Source organism: Petromyzon marinus, chromosome 33 (assembly GCF_048934315.1).
Source record: "Petromyzon marinus isolate PM22_M1 ecotype Great Lakes invasive population chromosome 33, UKy_Petmar_22M1.pri1.0, whole genome shotgun sequence".
NCBI classification, from domain to species: Eukaryota; Metazoa; Chordata; class Hyperoartia; order Petromyzontiformes; family Petromyzontidae; genus Petromyzon; species Petromyzon marinus.
This window is the reverse complement of record NC_133699.1, coordinates 2,822,863-2,837,106: the sequence shown is the minus strand read 5'-3', so window position 1 is coordinate 2,837,106 and position 14,244 is coordinate 2,822,863. Positions and strand designations below refer to the sequence as shown.

Genomic DNA, 14,244 nt, shown 5'->3' with positions numbered 1-14,244 from the left:
GTTGCCTAGATCATTTATTGCAGTATCTTTGTGGGTCCCGTGCGTTGTATGCTGCCTTACGGAGACTCAAGTTTCAGCATTCAGAGACATTTTTTTTAATTATCTCCAGTGGAAAGTAAATAAAGCAATCGTAGGCATGGATCATGAGAACAAGGACAGCTGGTTTTCAGTTCAGGTAACACGCGTGTGATGTCGTAGGTTCACGAGTGTACACTATTTGCATTTAAGAATGATACCGTTGAACACGACATTTCACGTACCCGCATGTGAAACAGGTAAGTATGCTCTTTTATTGCATTCATTGCAAAACATAGTTCCACAGGTGTCAAGCATGAAAGTACAATATCAGGAAACGCATAATCGTGAACAACATGCGTAATAAATAATTGTCTTTCAAGTCATAAATATTTAACATTCTTTAAAAAAACACTGGTTCAAACGTTGACGCACTTATACACAACACGTGCTGCCTGTAAAACTCGACTATCACTATCGATGTTTATATATTTTTTTCAAATGGTGAGGTGCTGTTAAAGTTTGTTTAAAACACACACAAGTAAAGCGTTTCGAAACACGTATTTGTTCAGTGGTAGTTTGAAATGACGAAGCCGTGCTCGTCTGGGAAGTGTCCCAAACTGCAGTCGAGCGTTGTACTGTCGCCCCTTTAAAAAAATAAAAACGGGATTGTACATTTGATACGGTGAAATGTGTCACAGCCGGACTTGAGTCGGCCAATAATTTTGGGTACGTCGGAAGGCAACCCAAAATAAATAATAAATGTAGAATTTAAAAAAAAAGCTTTGTAGGAGATGGCTTTCGTATGCTGACTCGCAATTCAAACGCTGCATACTTATCCATTGAGCCTGTTCCCGTGGATGCCACGTGTTCTTCTAGGCTCTCTCATGAATGTAATTTTTTGGTATTGATTTATTTCACCAATAATAACATTTTCAAGCCCATCAGAAAACCTCTTCAACCTAACAGATCTAGCAAAACCTCAGCCTTCTACCATACAATCTGGAGTTTTGTTTGTTTTTAAATTGTAAATATTCAATAGCAATTTTTTCAGTAAGTATTAAGTAATTGAGAATTCATGAAATATTGTAGGTGTTATTTCCATGTAAACGTCATTAAAATTTAGTACATATGCATTCCTTAATTATTCGTGGCACAGTACAACTCTTAATGGAAAGGCTCACCCCCAAGTTAACCAGCTTCAGTATGGAGAATTCAAACGATGTCAGGTGTGGCCCAGAGTCATGAATGTCACAGTAAATTTCACAATGTTTACACACAAGTTGAGCACCCGTGAGCTACTGCTTTTGAAACAAAGAGTAGGCACTCCTTCATATATTGCGTACATCGGGTAGATTCTCGAGTAAGATTGTCACGCACACTGCTCAGTGGATATTCGGCCCCAGCGTCTGACTAATATAATAACACATTGTACAATTGTCACGGCTGATATCATCACCATGGTCACAGTCACAAAATACTACATTCTCCAGCGACACATTTCAGAAGTGCTGCAGTGTGCTAAATGTTGATTAAGTTCACCGATTTTATACTTGCCCAACCTTCGGGGTAGTCGGTTGAACAAATCTAAAATCGGTGAATCAGTTTAACAGTGGTTAGCGCACTGTGCTATGAGTCCAGCAAACTAAGTTCGATTACCGGCCACGGCTAACATCAGTGGCGAATTGACATCTGAACCAGTCCTGAGCCACCCCATTCACCTGCTCGCATTGTCCAGCATAGTGAAGTATGGTCAAATAACCCCCGTGGCCTCCGCGGCGTGTGGAAGTGCTCGCCCGGCAGGGGATTGACAAAGGGCCACAAATTATTATCTACTATTTCACCCTTCTAGATGTAATTATTACAGCTATCACTGCAGTACACATCTCTCGTTTTAAGAGATGGTGCCATTGCTTACTCATTACCCTGCACTCGCACAACATCTTATTTCATGGTTGGGCAACCCTGGGCTCCGAGGATCACGTGTGGTGAACATTCGCATGTTTTATCCAAGTAGTAGACGCGTGCAATGAATATTATCCCAATTGAAGCATCGCGTGAACGGCTGAGGAAAGTAATCGGGCTTTCGCAGGGTGCATCGCTCGAGGGGACAATGTGCCGTGGACGACGCTGGTGATTAAAGTTAAAGAGCACACACACCGAGCGGACAACCGCTACAGAGTGGAGGCAAAAGATAAATTTTCGGGAGTGACGTCGATTTTGACATCGCAGGATGGACAGGGATGGAAACGGCGTGAGGTCATCATACAGCAGTGGATAGACAATGGCTGATGATGTTGATGATGATAAACTAAACAAACTCTTTTTTTTTCATTTTACCAGGTAAGGCCCACTGAGTGGTTAAGTGGCTTATCACGTGGCAATTTAGAGCAGCCACAATCTCTAAAACGCAACGTTTCTAAATGTGGAGGGGAAAACCGAAGGACCCAGAGAAAAACTCCACGCGGCCACAGGGAGAGAGACACGCAAATTCCAAATATACAGCAGGCGTCAGGGTCGGGATCGAACCCACGACGTCCTTCATACCAGGCGAGGGAGTTAACATCTTGCCACCCTGGCACCCCCGATGATGATGATGATAATGAAGCTAGTACAGAATATCAATTGATGTGGGAAAATAATATTTCCTTCAGTGGTCGTGTATGGGGAAGCTAATTAGAATATGAATGTGTCACTCCACGTAGAGAAATGTTAACCGCCCACCTTATCTGGTGGCATTTGAATAGCGTATCAACTCCTTGAAGAAATCTACGGTGATGGCCACGGCTGCAAGCAAGAAGTATTGACAACACTTTTATCAGTTTCTGTAAGTCATCGCATTTGGCACGTTATCTTGACAAACACAATCGAGGGCGCGGTGCAACCACGCCAATCATCTCACTTGCATGCATTTCGCGCTGTCGCCAATGTCCTCAAGGCATTTGTTCCGCTGGCGTCGCAGAAGATTGAGCCATTCACGCGGACTGAAGGTAGCCCTCGGAGGGACGAGGTCACTGTGGAAGTTCCGAACTTGTAATTTTACAGGCCGCCTCTGCGGATGCGCAATTACATAGATTTGAGTTTATCACGGTCACACAGCGTGTGGGTCTGTCTTTTGAAAATGAGCAAAACTATTTACTTGCCAGGAAATGGATACTGCTGCTGCATGCGGCAGGAAGAATAAATTAGATGCATTTGAACATGCGACAGGCCATTTACACCTGCCTGCAGCACCATGGGTGACAAACCATCGCTTTCCTCAAATAACTGTTGCTTTTGAGGCAACTGGCTGCTGCAAGTGCAATGTTTGACCATCCCCGGGTATCTCTTCTTTAACAGACCACCGAGAGAAAGCAGGCCTCTGGCACGACCGCACCACGACACGTGTAAACATTCTGCAGGCCCCAGCTGCTGCAAGAGGGATGGGGGTAGCGGCAGGGGCGTTCGGAGTTTCGCTCAAAAAGTGACCGGCCACTCGCTTTACCCCAAACCACACCGGCCGTGGCCAGCCAAGCGTGAACCATGGCGAGGTGCAACATCGCGCGAACGACAAATCCGGTCCGGCAAGAGCACGCAAGTGGCATCTCAGCTCGGGGCACCGTGGCAACTGATCTGTGTGCGCGCTTAAGGGCTAGGGTGGGGGGGGGGCATAACTTGTAATGACACAAAATCAAAACTTTGTTAGTCTTCCTTTATAGAGGAAAAAAAAGTAACTAAATAAAAGTGTCTGCACGTTAATCATAGCAGGCTCGAGAACACTTTCGGGATTAGTGGTGGCTTCAAAGTGTAAACTACAGGATTGGCCACACACGTGGAGCTGTATACCACAGCGTCGGTTACACGACAGCGTCTGGTCTCCTGGAAAGGCACACGCATGTCACAAACGCAACGCCTTTCTCGTTGGAGTGTCTGCAATTTGATTTGGCACCAGACGTGGACAGATAGTGATGCGCTCTGGAAACCCTTATCGCCACATGTGTACACAAGCCAGCCAAGCAGTCACTCTGGAGCCCAGAAACCATCAATATTGCAACCATTGCATCCGAATCCATATGGGCGTCGAGCAACTCATATCGTGTGCGCAATTTAGCGCAGAACACGGGCGCCAATGTGAGCGCAAGAATGCGTGTCGATGCACACGCCAAACATCTGCGGGCACTGATGGCATCGTCCGTCACTGCGCGTTCATTGATGTGCACGCAACAAACTCCACTCGCTAAGTCGCGAGACTAACTGCGGGCTCCATATTCAGGTTCATTTTATGCGAGCCAGCCCCGAACGATGATTGATGACAACGCTGTAAAGTGATGACAATGTCCGTGACAGTGGTAACGGCGGTAATGGTGTGGGGGTAGGTCCTGACGCAAAGTCCGTGGCATAATGACGCTCGCTGCGAAGGACACTCATAACTCTGCATGTACGTGCGTGTGTATGTACGTGCATGCAAGCATTAAAGTGCATTTTTTTTGTAAATGTGTTCTTAGTTCAGATCAGTTTACATATTTACATATTTCAGTGTTCACCACTCCAAACAGATTAACACATGTCCTGCTCATGCCGAATACCTTCTCTTGATTACAAAAGGGCCACACGGTGATATATATCCATAAATAAGGGCAGCGCACTGTATGAGGTAGCATTACCCAGGGCCTAATTTTAGCTGGATCTGTCCAGGTGAGCTACACCACACCAGTGTATCTCCAACCGTGGCCGAGGCTACCAGGAAGAGGCCTACTCCTGTCTACCAGCGACGCGGAACATCTTCAGTGAGACTTCAAGCACTGGCATTACTTGGGCCTGTATTTCAGAGGTCACCAGTCGAGTTCGATCTGTGGATCCACCTCTGTCTGTATAAATGGGTTCACCACAGTCGATAAGCAATGCCATGTTTGGTGGAATATCGTGCGAGTGATCTCACGTCTTGCAAAGGGGGGGTCTGTCCAGCATGGAAGAGCACGCCAGAATACCCACCAGAGGGGCTCTCTTGAACTCCATCCAGTGGAGACACTTCCCCCGGCAGTGGTTGGGAGCAAGTGATGACATTTTTGTTGTTCTTTTGTCGTCGTCGTTAACCGTCACGTCTCTGCCTCTCGTCGACTCCTAGACAGCAGCAACAGTTCGCTGAACTTCCCGTCCGGCAACTCCAGGTCCAGGGAACTGCGGACGGAGTCCAGAGCACCGGGCTCGCCGCCACGGCCGAGGATCTCGGCCAGCCGTCCCGCCATCATGGGCGACGCGTCGGCGGAGCGGATGAGCTGCGCGAGCTGGAAGGAGGAGAGCGAGGCGGACTCGGAAGATCCACCGCCGCCGCCCTTGCCCTTGCCCAGATGGCGCAGCAAACCGGAGCCGCGAGAGTCGCCGCTGGCACGGTGGGGGAGAAGCGCGGCGCGGAGACGCGCGGGCACCGAGAGGAGGCGCTCGAGCACGGAGCGACGCACGATGATGAAGATCCACGGGTCGAGGATGGGGTTGAAGGAGGCGAAGCGTAGGCCGGCCAGGTCGCGCTTGAAGTCGGTGTTAGTGGGCCAGATGGCATTGATTAGAGTGGAGACCTTCGTGCGGAGGCAAGGGAGAGGGGAAGAGAGAGAACAACATCTCGATGGGGTTCACGAATCACCTGCTGCTTGCGACATGGTCGCTTCTGGTAACGATTTAGAACAATCCTGCCGCAGGGTCTTGTTAGTGAGCCAGAAATACCGCATTGCTTTACATTACTCTGCACGTGTGTGTGTAGCCCTTTGCTGTTCCACTGCTGTGCGATGGCCTCTCCATGCCGCGTGGGCCGTGGGGGTTCTTTGGCCGTACTTCACACGTTGGTTGATGCTGGCTGTTGAAGGTGGGGAGCATAGACGTGGAAGCGTAGAGGTACCGTTGCAGGTGTTGCCCACCTAAGTAGCTTCATATTTATACGAATGGGGTATAGCGCTTGCTTCCTCAGCCGTATCTGAATTTGTTCTGGCCAGTCCCTTCACAAACCTTCTTTGACCAAAGTGGCGAGTATGACCCAAATACCCTGATGATAAACAGAGTGTAGGAGGGCTTTTATCCAAGTCTGCATTGACAAAAGTGCTCTGTGCATTTATTAGTATTTTATTCATCCACTGCATTTTGGATTATCTCACATCTCACTATAATTGTTTTGCACATAACGTGTAATGGGTTGGTTCTATGAGTGTATGCTACGGTCGTTAAATCCTAGATTATCACGAGAACACGAATAAAATAAAACGAGATCTGCAATTTTATTAAATATATCGCTTTGGGAACTGTGAAATCTAAATATGTGTACTTTTTTTAAATAAGCGAAAACATTTCACACAAACGGCCAGCAGATCCGTAGGACCCATCATACAAATGATGAAATATGCACAATTAAATGGCCTATTAAATCCCATTACACTCATGCCAACGCACGCGAAAATAGATCCTGTGGCTGGACATAAAAAATGTGTGAATTTACACAATCTGTCAAATTGTAGAAGCAAAACAAACAAACAAAAACACGTGTTAGAGGGGGACTCAATGAAACTGCGACCATATGTTAAGCATTATTCATCCTACCTGAGAGTGGGAGTCCACGAGAAAAAAATATAGTTAGAGCCATGCCAACTACAACAGCCTCATAGTCTCAAAGCTCGTGTGAAGCTCCTAAGTTAAACATAATAATAGCATACAGCCCTCTGTCAATCCCTTGCTGAATAAAAAAACCTTCCCACGCTCTTTTGGTCATGGAGGTTATTTAACCATACTTTAAACTAAAACTAAACTATTTTTTTTTTATTTATGCCCACTGATCTATCTAGCTCTTTTTTGCAGAAGCGACCTGGCCACAAATGATAGCTCAACGAAGTTGGCTCATCGTGTGGCACGTTAGAGCAGCCACGTAATCTAAACGCGTGTTTCTAAGTAGCGGAGGGAAACACAGGAGGACCCGGAAAAACAATCCACACCACCACGGGAAAACATCGCGCCACCGTGGCGTCAACGACTGCAAAGTGCAAGTTGGTGAAGGGGAGAGAAGATTTTCGAGATATCACTCGCCACTAATGTTAGCCACGGTTGGGAATCGAACTCGTGTTTACCGGGCTCACAAGCGCAAGGCGCTACTCCCACCAAAATTTCAATTGCGTTTTGAGACAAAAGTCACCGGTAGCTCGTTACAAAGTGTACCGGTCAACAGCAATGGAGCTTGTGTTGGCCAAGGTGAAAATCTATTGAATTCAAAGAACAAACAGATCAATTGAACTCGACGTGAGCCGCGACAAACTAAAATAAAAGTTTGGTTTATTTTGGAGAAAACAAAAGCTCCACAACACGTTTTGCCTATTATACTTTAGCCAAAGAGCACCGGTATTTGAACAAAAGGCTGTCATTATAATTGCTAATAATAACAATCTTGATGTTGATTATGCATGGCCCCTAATGGGGTATAATTGCCGGCATCACCCTTCCGGGCGTGATGTAGACCAAGTCCAAGATCAAGTGATTATTATAGCCAGTGCAATGAATATGATAACATTATCCAGAGACTTCTGCAATACTCTGCTGGTTAAATAAATGATACGAAAGACATACAAAAAGCATTATCCGTCCCGTTTCGTTTTGGAAAAGGCCCAGTTTTCATATCATCTAAGGCAAACTTACAGAGTTTGTGATTGCCAAAAAGTAAAATCTGAACTGATATTTGCACACACAGCTGGTACATGCGGGGGGGGGGGGGGGGTACTCTAACGGCCGTCTGTTTTGCACAATCGAGTGAGGCCCCGTTTTGAAAGTTTTTAAATACAAGAGGAAAATAATAACACAACGGGAAATATAAGTTTACCGCATCATAAACAAATTACGAAAATAGAAAAGCAAACACAACAGAAGCAAATGACACTTTAAAATAACAGATATAACATACAGAAGTACACAATTAATGGCGCAGAGCAATTATCAAAAACATTCTCAGTTAACATTTCCAAGAAATGCATCTATTTGAACACAAGCTGACTGCATGAAATACCCAACTCTTCCGAATCTGCAAAGTGTTCATTTAATAATTTTCCTCCAACTCCTTATCCCGTTCCTCCATCTTCTAAACATCGTTCCTCCAGTTCCGAAACCTCATTCCTTGGCCGCACGGAACAGAATACCCGCGGTTAGACTCCAGCAACAGGTGGCAAAAAGCCACAGGGCGATTCGGTGGAGTTCGCTGGAATTCTGCCATCGCCGACGTTGACGCCACGAAATCTGAAATGTGTCCCAGACACAAGGCCAGAGGAGCGGTAGCCAGGGCTACGCTCGTGTTTGCGGCCAAAACTAAAAAGGAGGCACAGCCGCAGGTGTTGATAACTCAAGTATGCACTTGCCAAAAATCCGACGGAAAGTCCAACGCCGCATGCCTGCAGTCTGCACCGTGCCGTGGCATACATAAATGTCGCTGACACATGACAGATGCCGTGCAGACACACGACGAGTACGGGAACTGTAAACAGTGTGCAATTGCGTCAACGTGCTTTAAACAGAATTTGCTTTACGATCACTCGCCACGGAATGAGAATTGCTCGGTTAGAATTGCTCGGGGGGGGGGGGGGGGGGGGGGATGCGTGACATGAGCAGGCACACTGCGTTACGCTTCCGCATGCGGGTGACATGACAGATGTGACGTCACAGCTCACTTGCCGTGCAAAAGATATCCATTATTGCGCCCCCCCCCCCCAAAAAAAAAATGTACAAAGGTCTATTTTAAAAAAAAATTGTGCATGGTGTACAGTCTGGAAAGTACCCACATGCAAAATTTCAAGTTTGTTGCATGTCAGGAAGTATGCTAAACATTTTGAACAGCCACACATAATCACAAATTTCCCTTTTATATATATGGAGATAATTTGCCGTGCTCTCGTCAATCCACTGTTGGGTCCCGCGCCTCCCCATGCCGTGTCAGTCATCGGGGTTATTTGGCCATACTTCACTACGCTGGTCGGTGCTGCTTGCTAAACGAGTGGCTCCAATTGACCCAGGTCTTTGCGCCAGTTAGCTAACCGCTGCGCCCCAAATAAATATTTTTTTTTGTTGGGTCAGATGACGGAAATATATAAATGTGTCGTTAAAACCCGGCACCACTCGACACAGCCAACTGGTAAGGGTTGTCACGTAAGCAGAACGTGCCAATTCGTCACTAGCACAGCGGCGCAGTGGCTCTCCAGCAGCACCGATGTGTTGGAGAGCCAAGCCAGTGCGCCCCTCGCTCCACCTCAGCGTGCCTCGGGAGGAAGAAAGGGAAAAAAAAAACCTCCCCCGACCACGTTCAACGAATGCACGGTGAGTTGAACTTTGCGAGCAACTGGAACTTAGTTAGGTGTACAAGATTGATTTGTTCACGTTGTGAAAAACGTGGCGAAATACACACCGCAAAAGGGTACTATCCAGGCCCCAAGCGAAATGCGGTCAAAAAGTTGGAACATTAATGGTCCCTATTTTTGGAGATATAATTTGGTGACGCTGCGTTGGCAGTGGGGCAATAGCACAATTATTCATTAAAAAAAACTCAAAAAATGTGTCAATAACACCGGCGTATGAAGAAAAAAATATGATAAACGATGTTTCGGGTAATGCCCCTTCTTCATGCACATTAAAAGGCCCAATATCCCAATACGTTGCCTATTGTACATCCTACTTTTAGAGGAGCTTTCATGTAGCCCTGTATCGTGCATGTAGTGATGGAGTTGTGAATGCGTTAAGCACGATCCGATGACACTGTCCTAACTTCTCAAATACGCTAAACGTCCCCAATGCAGGACTCCAGTGAAAAAGGCGTCTTAAGACTCAAGGAACACTTTGACTTGTAAACAAAGTGCGTTGCTTACTCGAAACAAAGTTGTTACGAAGTATATTTTATACTCTCCGTGAAATTGCCCCCAACATCCTTCCGATAATAGGAAGCCACTGGAGCAATGCACTTTTTTAAATCTTTGTTGAAAACTCATTTAAAGAGCTTTTGTGTTTAGTCTGTTGTCCTTCCACCGCACATCGGTTGAGCACAGTTGGCTACGAACGTCGCGAAAGTAGTTCAGCGCACAAACATAGGACCCTCCTAAACATGGGCCTTGAGACGCATGGGATACTCTGAATGGTAAACCGAATTGTTATTTTAAATAACCAACATCGCTACGCAGTACGTATGTGTGAACACTTGTCGTGCAATTAGCCCAACATGCCAAACAAAAACTTCTCAATGCGTTAGGGACCAATCCTGCAAAATAGGAATCTCGAGACTCAGTGATGCTTTTTGTTGTTGCTCCTGGCTCATCAAAGATCGGTCATCTCCAGTCCCATTCGTATACGTACGGTTAGAGGCAGCGAGCACACGAGAAAGATGATGGTCATGAACACCAGCAGAACCAGGTTGTCCACCTCCACTCCGCGCGGCCTGTGGATGCGCTGCAACCTCTGCACGGAGATCTTCCTGCGGAGCGAGGCGAGGGGACTCTCTCGACCCGGCTGGGACGACGACGACGGCGGCGGCAGAGGAGAAGGAGGAGCAAGAGGCGGTGGAAGGGCGGCAAGCGGCGCCGAAACTCGCGCCGAGACGCGCCGGGAGTTGGGCACCGCGTCCCTCAGCGTGAGCCTCCTCCTCATGCGGAAGAGCGCGACCCCCGCGCCCACGTTGCACGCCACCACGGCGCCGATGAGCAGCGACGTGGCCGCGGCGTACACGAAGCCGTAGGCGCGCTCGAGCCTCGCGTCCACGTAGCACCACGTGCACGGCCGGTACATGCGCGCGCGCACCACCCCGGCGGCCAGCGGCAGCGCGGACAGCGCCGCGCTCACCACGAGCACAAGCGCGAGCGCGACGCGCACCCACGTCTGGCTCACGCGCCTCTGGTACACGTACGGGTGCGCGAGGGACAGCCAGCGCTCCACGGCCATGGTGCACAGGATGCCCATGGTGGCGAAGCCGAAGAAGAGCATGCAGAAGGTGAAGTAGACGCAGAGCGGGTTGCCGCCCAGCTGCTCGATCGTCTTCTGCGCGCCGTACGCGGCCAACACGAGCGGGCTGGAGAGGCAGGTGCTCAGCAGGTCCGTGACCGTGAGCGCGCACACGAGCGCGTAGAAGACGGTCTGCTTGCTGTCGCGGCGCGAGCACGCCAGGACGGTGACCGCCAGCGCGTTGCCCAGCACGCCGACGGCGAACATGAGGGCGGCGGGGAGGGCCGCTGACACCTCTGGGACCGCGTCGCACGAGCTCGCGTTCGACGTCGCGGCCGTGGTGGTGGTGGTGCTGTTGCTGCTGCTGGTGCTGCTGGTGGTGCTGCTGCTGGTGCTGATGCCGTTCATCTCCGCGGAGAGGGCCATGGAGGAGGCACCGCTGCTGCGTGCGCCGCTCAGCCGTGCCGGGCGTGTGCATTGTTGTTGTTGTAGCGCAGCGCGGACATTCTTCTTGTGGTCCGCTCTGTCTTATCGGTCTGTCCGGCTATCACAAAGCGCCGCGCCGAGAAAAGGTGGGGAGGATGGAGGAGGGGGTGGGACGTAACGCAAAGTTTATCTCACGAGAAAAGCTGTCTCCTCGATCAACTTCCTTGCGTCCTTCGCCCACTCTTCAATGTGTCTCCTCCGTCTCGCCGCAACGCGTTCGCGACTAATTGCGCAATCGGCGCGGCGGCCGCTCGAAGTCGGAGTCGGCTGCTTCTTTGTCTTGAATGACCTCGCCTAGTGCTGCACGCGCAGCGCGTGTCTCCGAGCGTGCGTTGTTTTTGTTTCAAGTGTCTCTGAGCGTGCGTTGTCTTTGTTTCAAGTGTCTCTGAGCGTGCGTTGTGTTTGTTTCAAGTGTCTCTCAGCGTGCGTTGTGTTTGTGCGCGCGCGTGCAATTTACCAACCCCTGGAGGAGGTTCCAGCGTCCAGGACTCGATGAGCCTCTCCCCCACGTTGCCCGGTGTCGTCAGTTTGAGTAAGAAGGACCCAAAAAAGTAACGTGCTTGTCAAATGAAAGTGTCCGTCGTTGTGCAGCTCACTGCCTATACACCCTTAGGCCCCCCCCTCCCAGCCACCTCCTCCTCCCATTAACACACCCCCACACCCACGCGTTGCTCAATGTGACGTGGATACTCGAGAGCAAGGCAGGGAGTAGGGCACGGCGAGAGAGGAAGACGGGGGGGGGGGACAAGTTGGAAAGAAGCCGCCGCCCAAAGTAAAGAAGAACAACTGCATTTTGAGATGTTGTGTATTGCCTCCGGGCGTCATAAGTAAGCTCCGTCAGTGCTTTCGTCGTGTGTGTCTGTGTTGTCCGTGTGAGTTGTGTTTCTAAGACAACTTGGCACCTGTTTCGCCGAGTTCACTCTCACGCACGCACGCGCGCCTGTCATTACAATAGCATCGTCACCTGCGTGCCTATCGGGCAACTGCGCGATGAGCATCGGCAAGAGCGCACGGCGCAGCAAACGCAATCATTGAAGTCATTATTACACAGTGACGAATTCGTTGCTACGCGGGTTTACGATAAATATAGAAGCGAGCGAATTTTCGCCGTTGTATTTGCTGGTGTGAAGGTGTGTAAGCTGATCGTTGCAAGGATTGTGTTTTTGTTTATATATACTTGTTTTAGGATGGAAGTGGAACACTTGTGTCAACATTGCCACAGCTGGATGGAGGCTTTTTCCCCCACACGCCGGGTCGGTAGTTGGTGGGGTTGTTTTGACCATACTTCACCACGCTGGGCGCTGTGGGTCGTTCGTTTTAGGGGACGCCTAGGACCTGTTCAGGTATCACTGGGCCACTGATGGTAGCCATGGCCGGCAGACAAATTAATGGATTTTATTTTTCTCTTGATATTTGCTCTATATAATGGGTACATGTGGACCCCTGACAGCCGTTAGAGGAGACTACATTCGCCACGCATATGTGGGATGGACAACAGCAGGGAAATTAAACGGGTGCTGTTCGCAAAAAAATTGGAAGGAACTGGAAAGAGAGGAAGACCTCACAGAGAGAAAGATGTGGCCACAACTTAAGCATATTAGCACTACAAGTTAGAGACAAACTGTGAACGACGAAGTGTGTAGTGGCGATGATGATGGTGATGGTGAAATTCGCCACAATGTAAAACATCAATAGCTGATCGAATCGCGCGACAGTGGAATCATCGCAGGAGTGGGCACGGGGTTCTTGGGTACACACCGAGTTCTGGTTGAGCCCTCTAGCCCTACTCGGAACAACAACAGAATCTACCCCACTCAGCCACCATCGCATGTCTGCATGTGTATTTAAAATAAACTGTTATCGCATCACATACCGTATGTATTATGCATCTTGAACTTCTTTTACACCGTACGTGGCCAACAAACTGAACACAAAAAGCAGTTCTGAAGAAATTAGTTTGTCATAGGTACTTTAAAAGTGCATGGCTTCCGGTGTCTTCCTAATATCGGAAGGAAGAGCGTTCCAGACGGCCGCAGAAGCGCGTGTAAAAACACGCGATGCAATGGCCGTCTTTGTTTGATAGTCAGCCAAAATCCGCTGCCAGGATGACCGGAGTTTTCCTGATGCCTTATGCTCCCTGACGAGATCAGAAAGGCAGTATGGTTTATTTGTGGCAAGCACTTTGCGTGCAATGAGTGCGACATTATAATTTAAAATGCACACATTGTGGGTTTCCTCTATATCGACTGCACAACTGATGATGACTTGCATTTGAAGGCTGGAATTGAGTAGACGATGATTTACTTAAAGATACAGTGATACCCATACATTACCTGTAGATAAAAATGTGTATTTCAAAGCCTCGACGTGTCTCTCACCAATCTCAACAGTACGCTCATTAAATATTTTAACAACTCTCCCGTGTGAGATAAGTACCCACCGCCTTCACAATATTCAATTAGCTGTTGAGAATAAATTAATGGAACAGGGGTATCTATAAATGGATTGTCACGTACAATATACAAACGGGTTGGCTCAGATGAAGCCACACAATGTGTGGCTGCACTGAGCCTCGATATTCCTGTTTTTCAGGAATGGTCCCCCTTGCCTTGAGAAGTTATTTTTTTGGCATATTGGGGCAATTGCATGATACGCGCTTACACACACGTACTGCGTAGCGATGTTGGTTATTACATATGACGCAGTTTTCGAGAGTATCCAATGAGTCTCAAGGCCCCTTTTCAGGAGGGTCATATCTATATATGCTGCGCCGTACGTCGCCAACCGTTGCTCATAGGAGGTGCCTTGGTTCTTGCTGTGACACATTTT

General features: G+C 48.5%; 1 protein-coding gene across 1 annotated transcript; it reads right to left on the bottom strand.

The window, feature by feature from the left end:
• Positions 1-250: 250 nt before the first annotated feature.
• LOC116948312 (prostaglandin E2 receptor EP2 subtype-like) lies at positions 251-12,025 on the bottom strand. The gene is made up of 2 exons (XM_032964858.2): positions 10,348-12,025; positions 251-5,567 (listed from the first exon to the last, which is right to left on the bottom strand). The coding sequence occupies exons 1-2, from the start codon at positions 11,353-11,355 to the stop codon at positions 5,091-5,093; spliced, it is 1,485 nt and encodes a 494-aa protein (XP_032820749.2). The 5' UTR covers positions 11,356-12,025; the 3' UTR covers positions 251-5,090.
• Positions 12,026-14,244: the final 2,219 nt, after the last annotated feature.

Coding starts and splice junctions, on each gene's coding strand:
- LOC116948312 (XM_032964858.2), bottom strand. CDS start 11,355: ATGGCCCTCTCCGCGGAGATGAACGGCATCAGCACCAGCAGCAGCACC. Junction 5,568..10,347: donor TGTGCTCGCTGCCTCTAACC/GTACGTATACGA, acceptor CTCCGCACGAAG/GTCTCCACTCTAATCAATGC.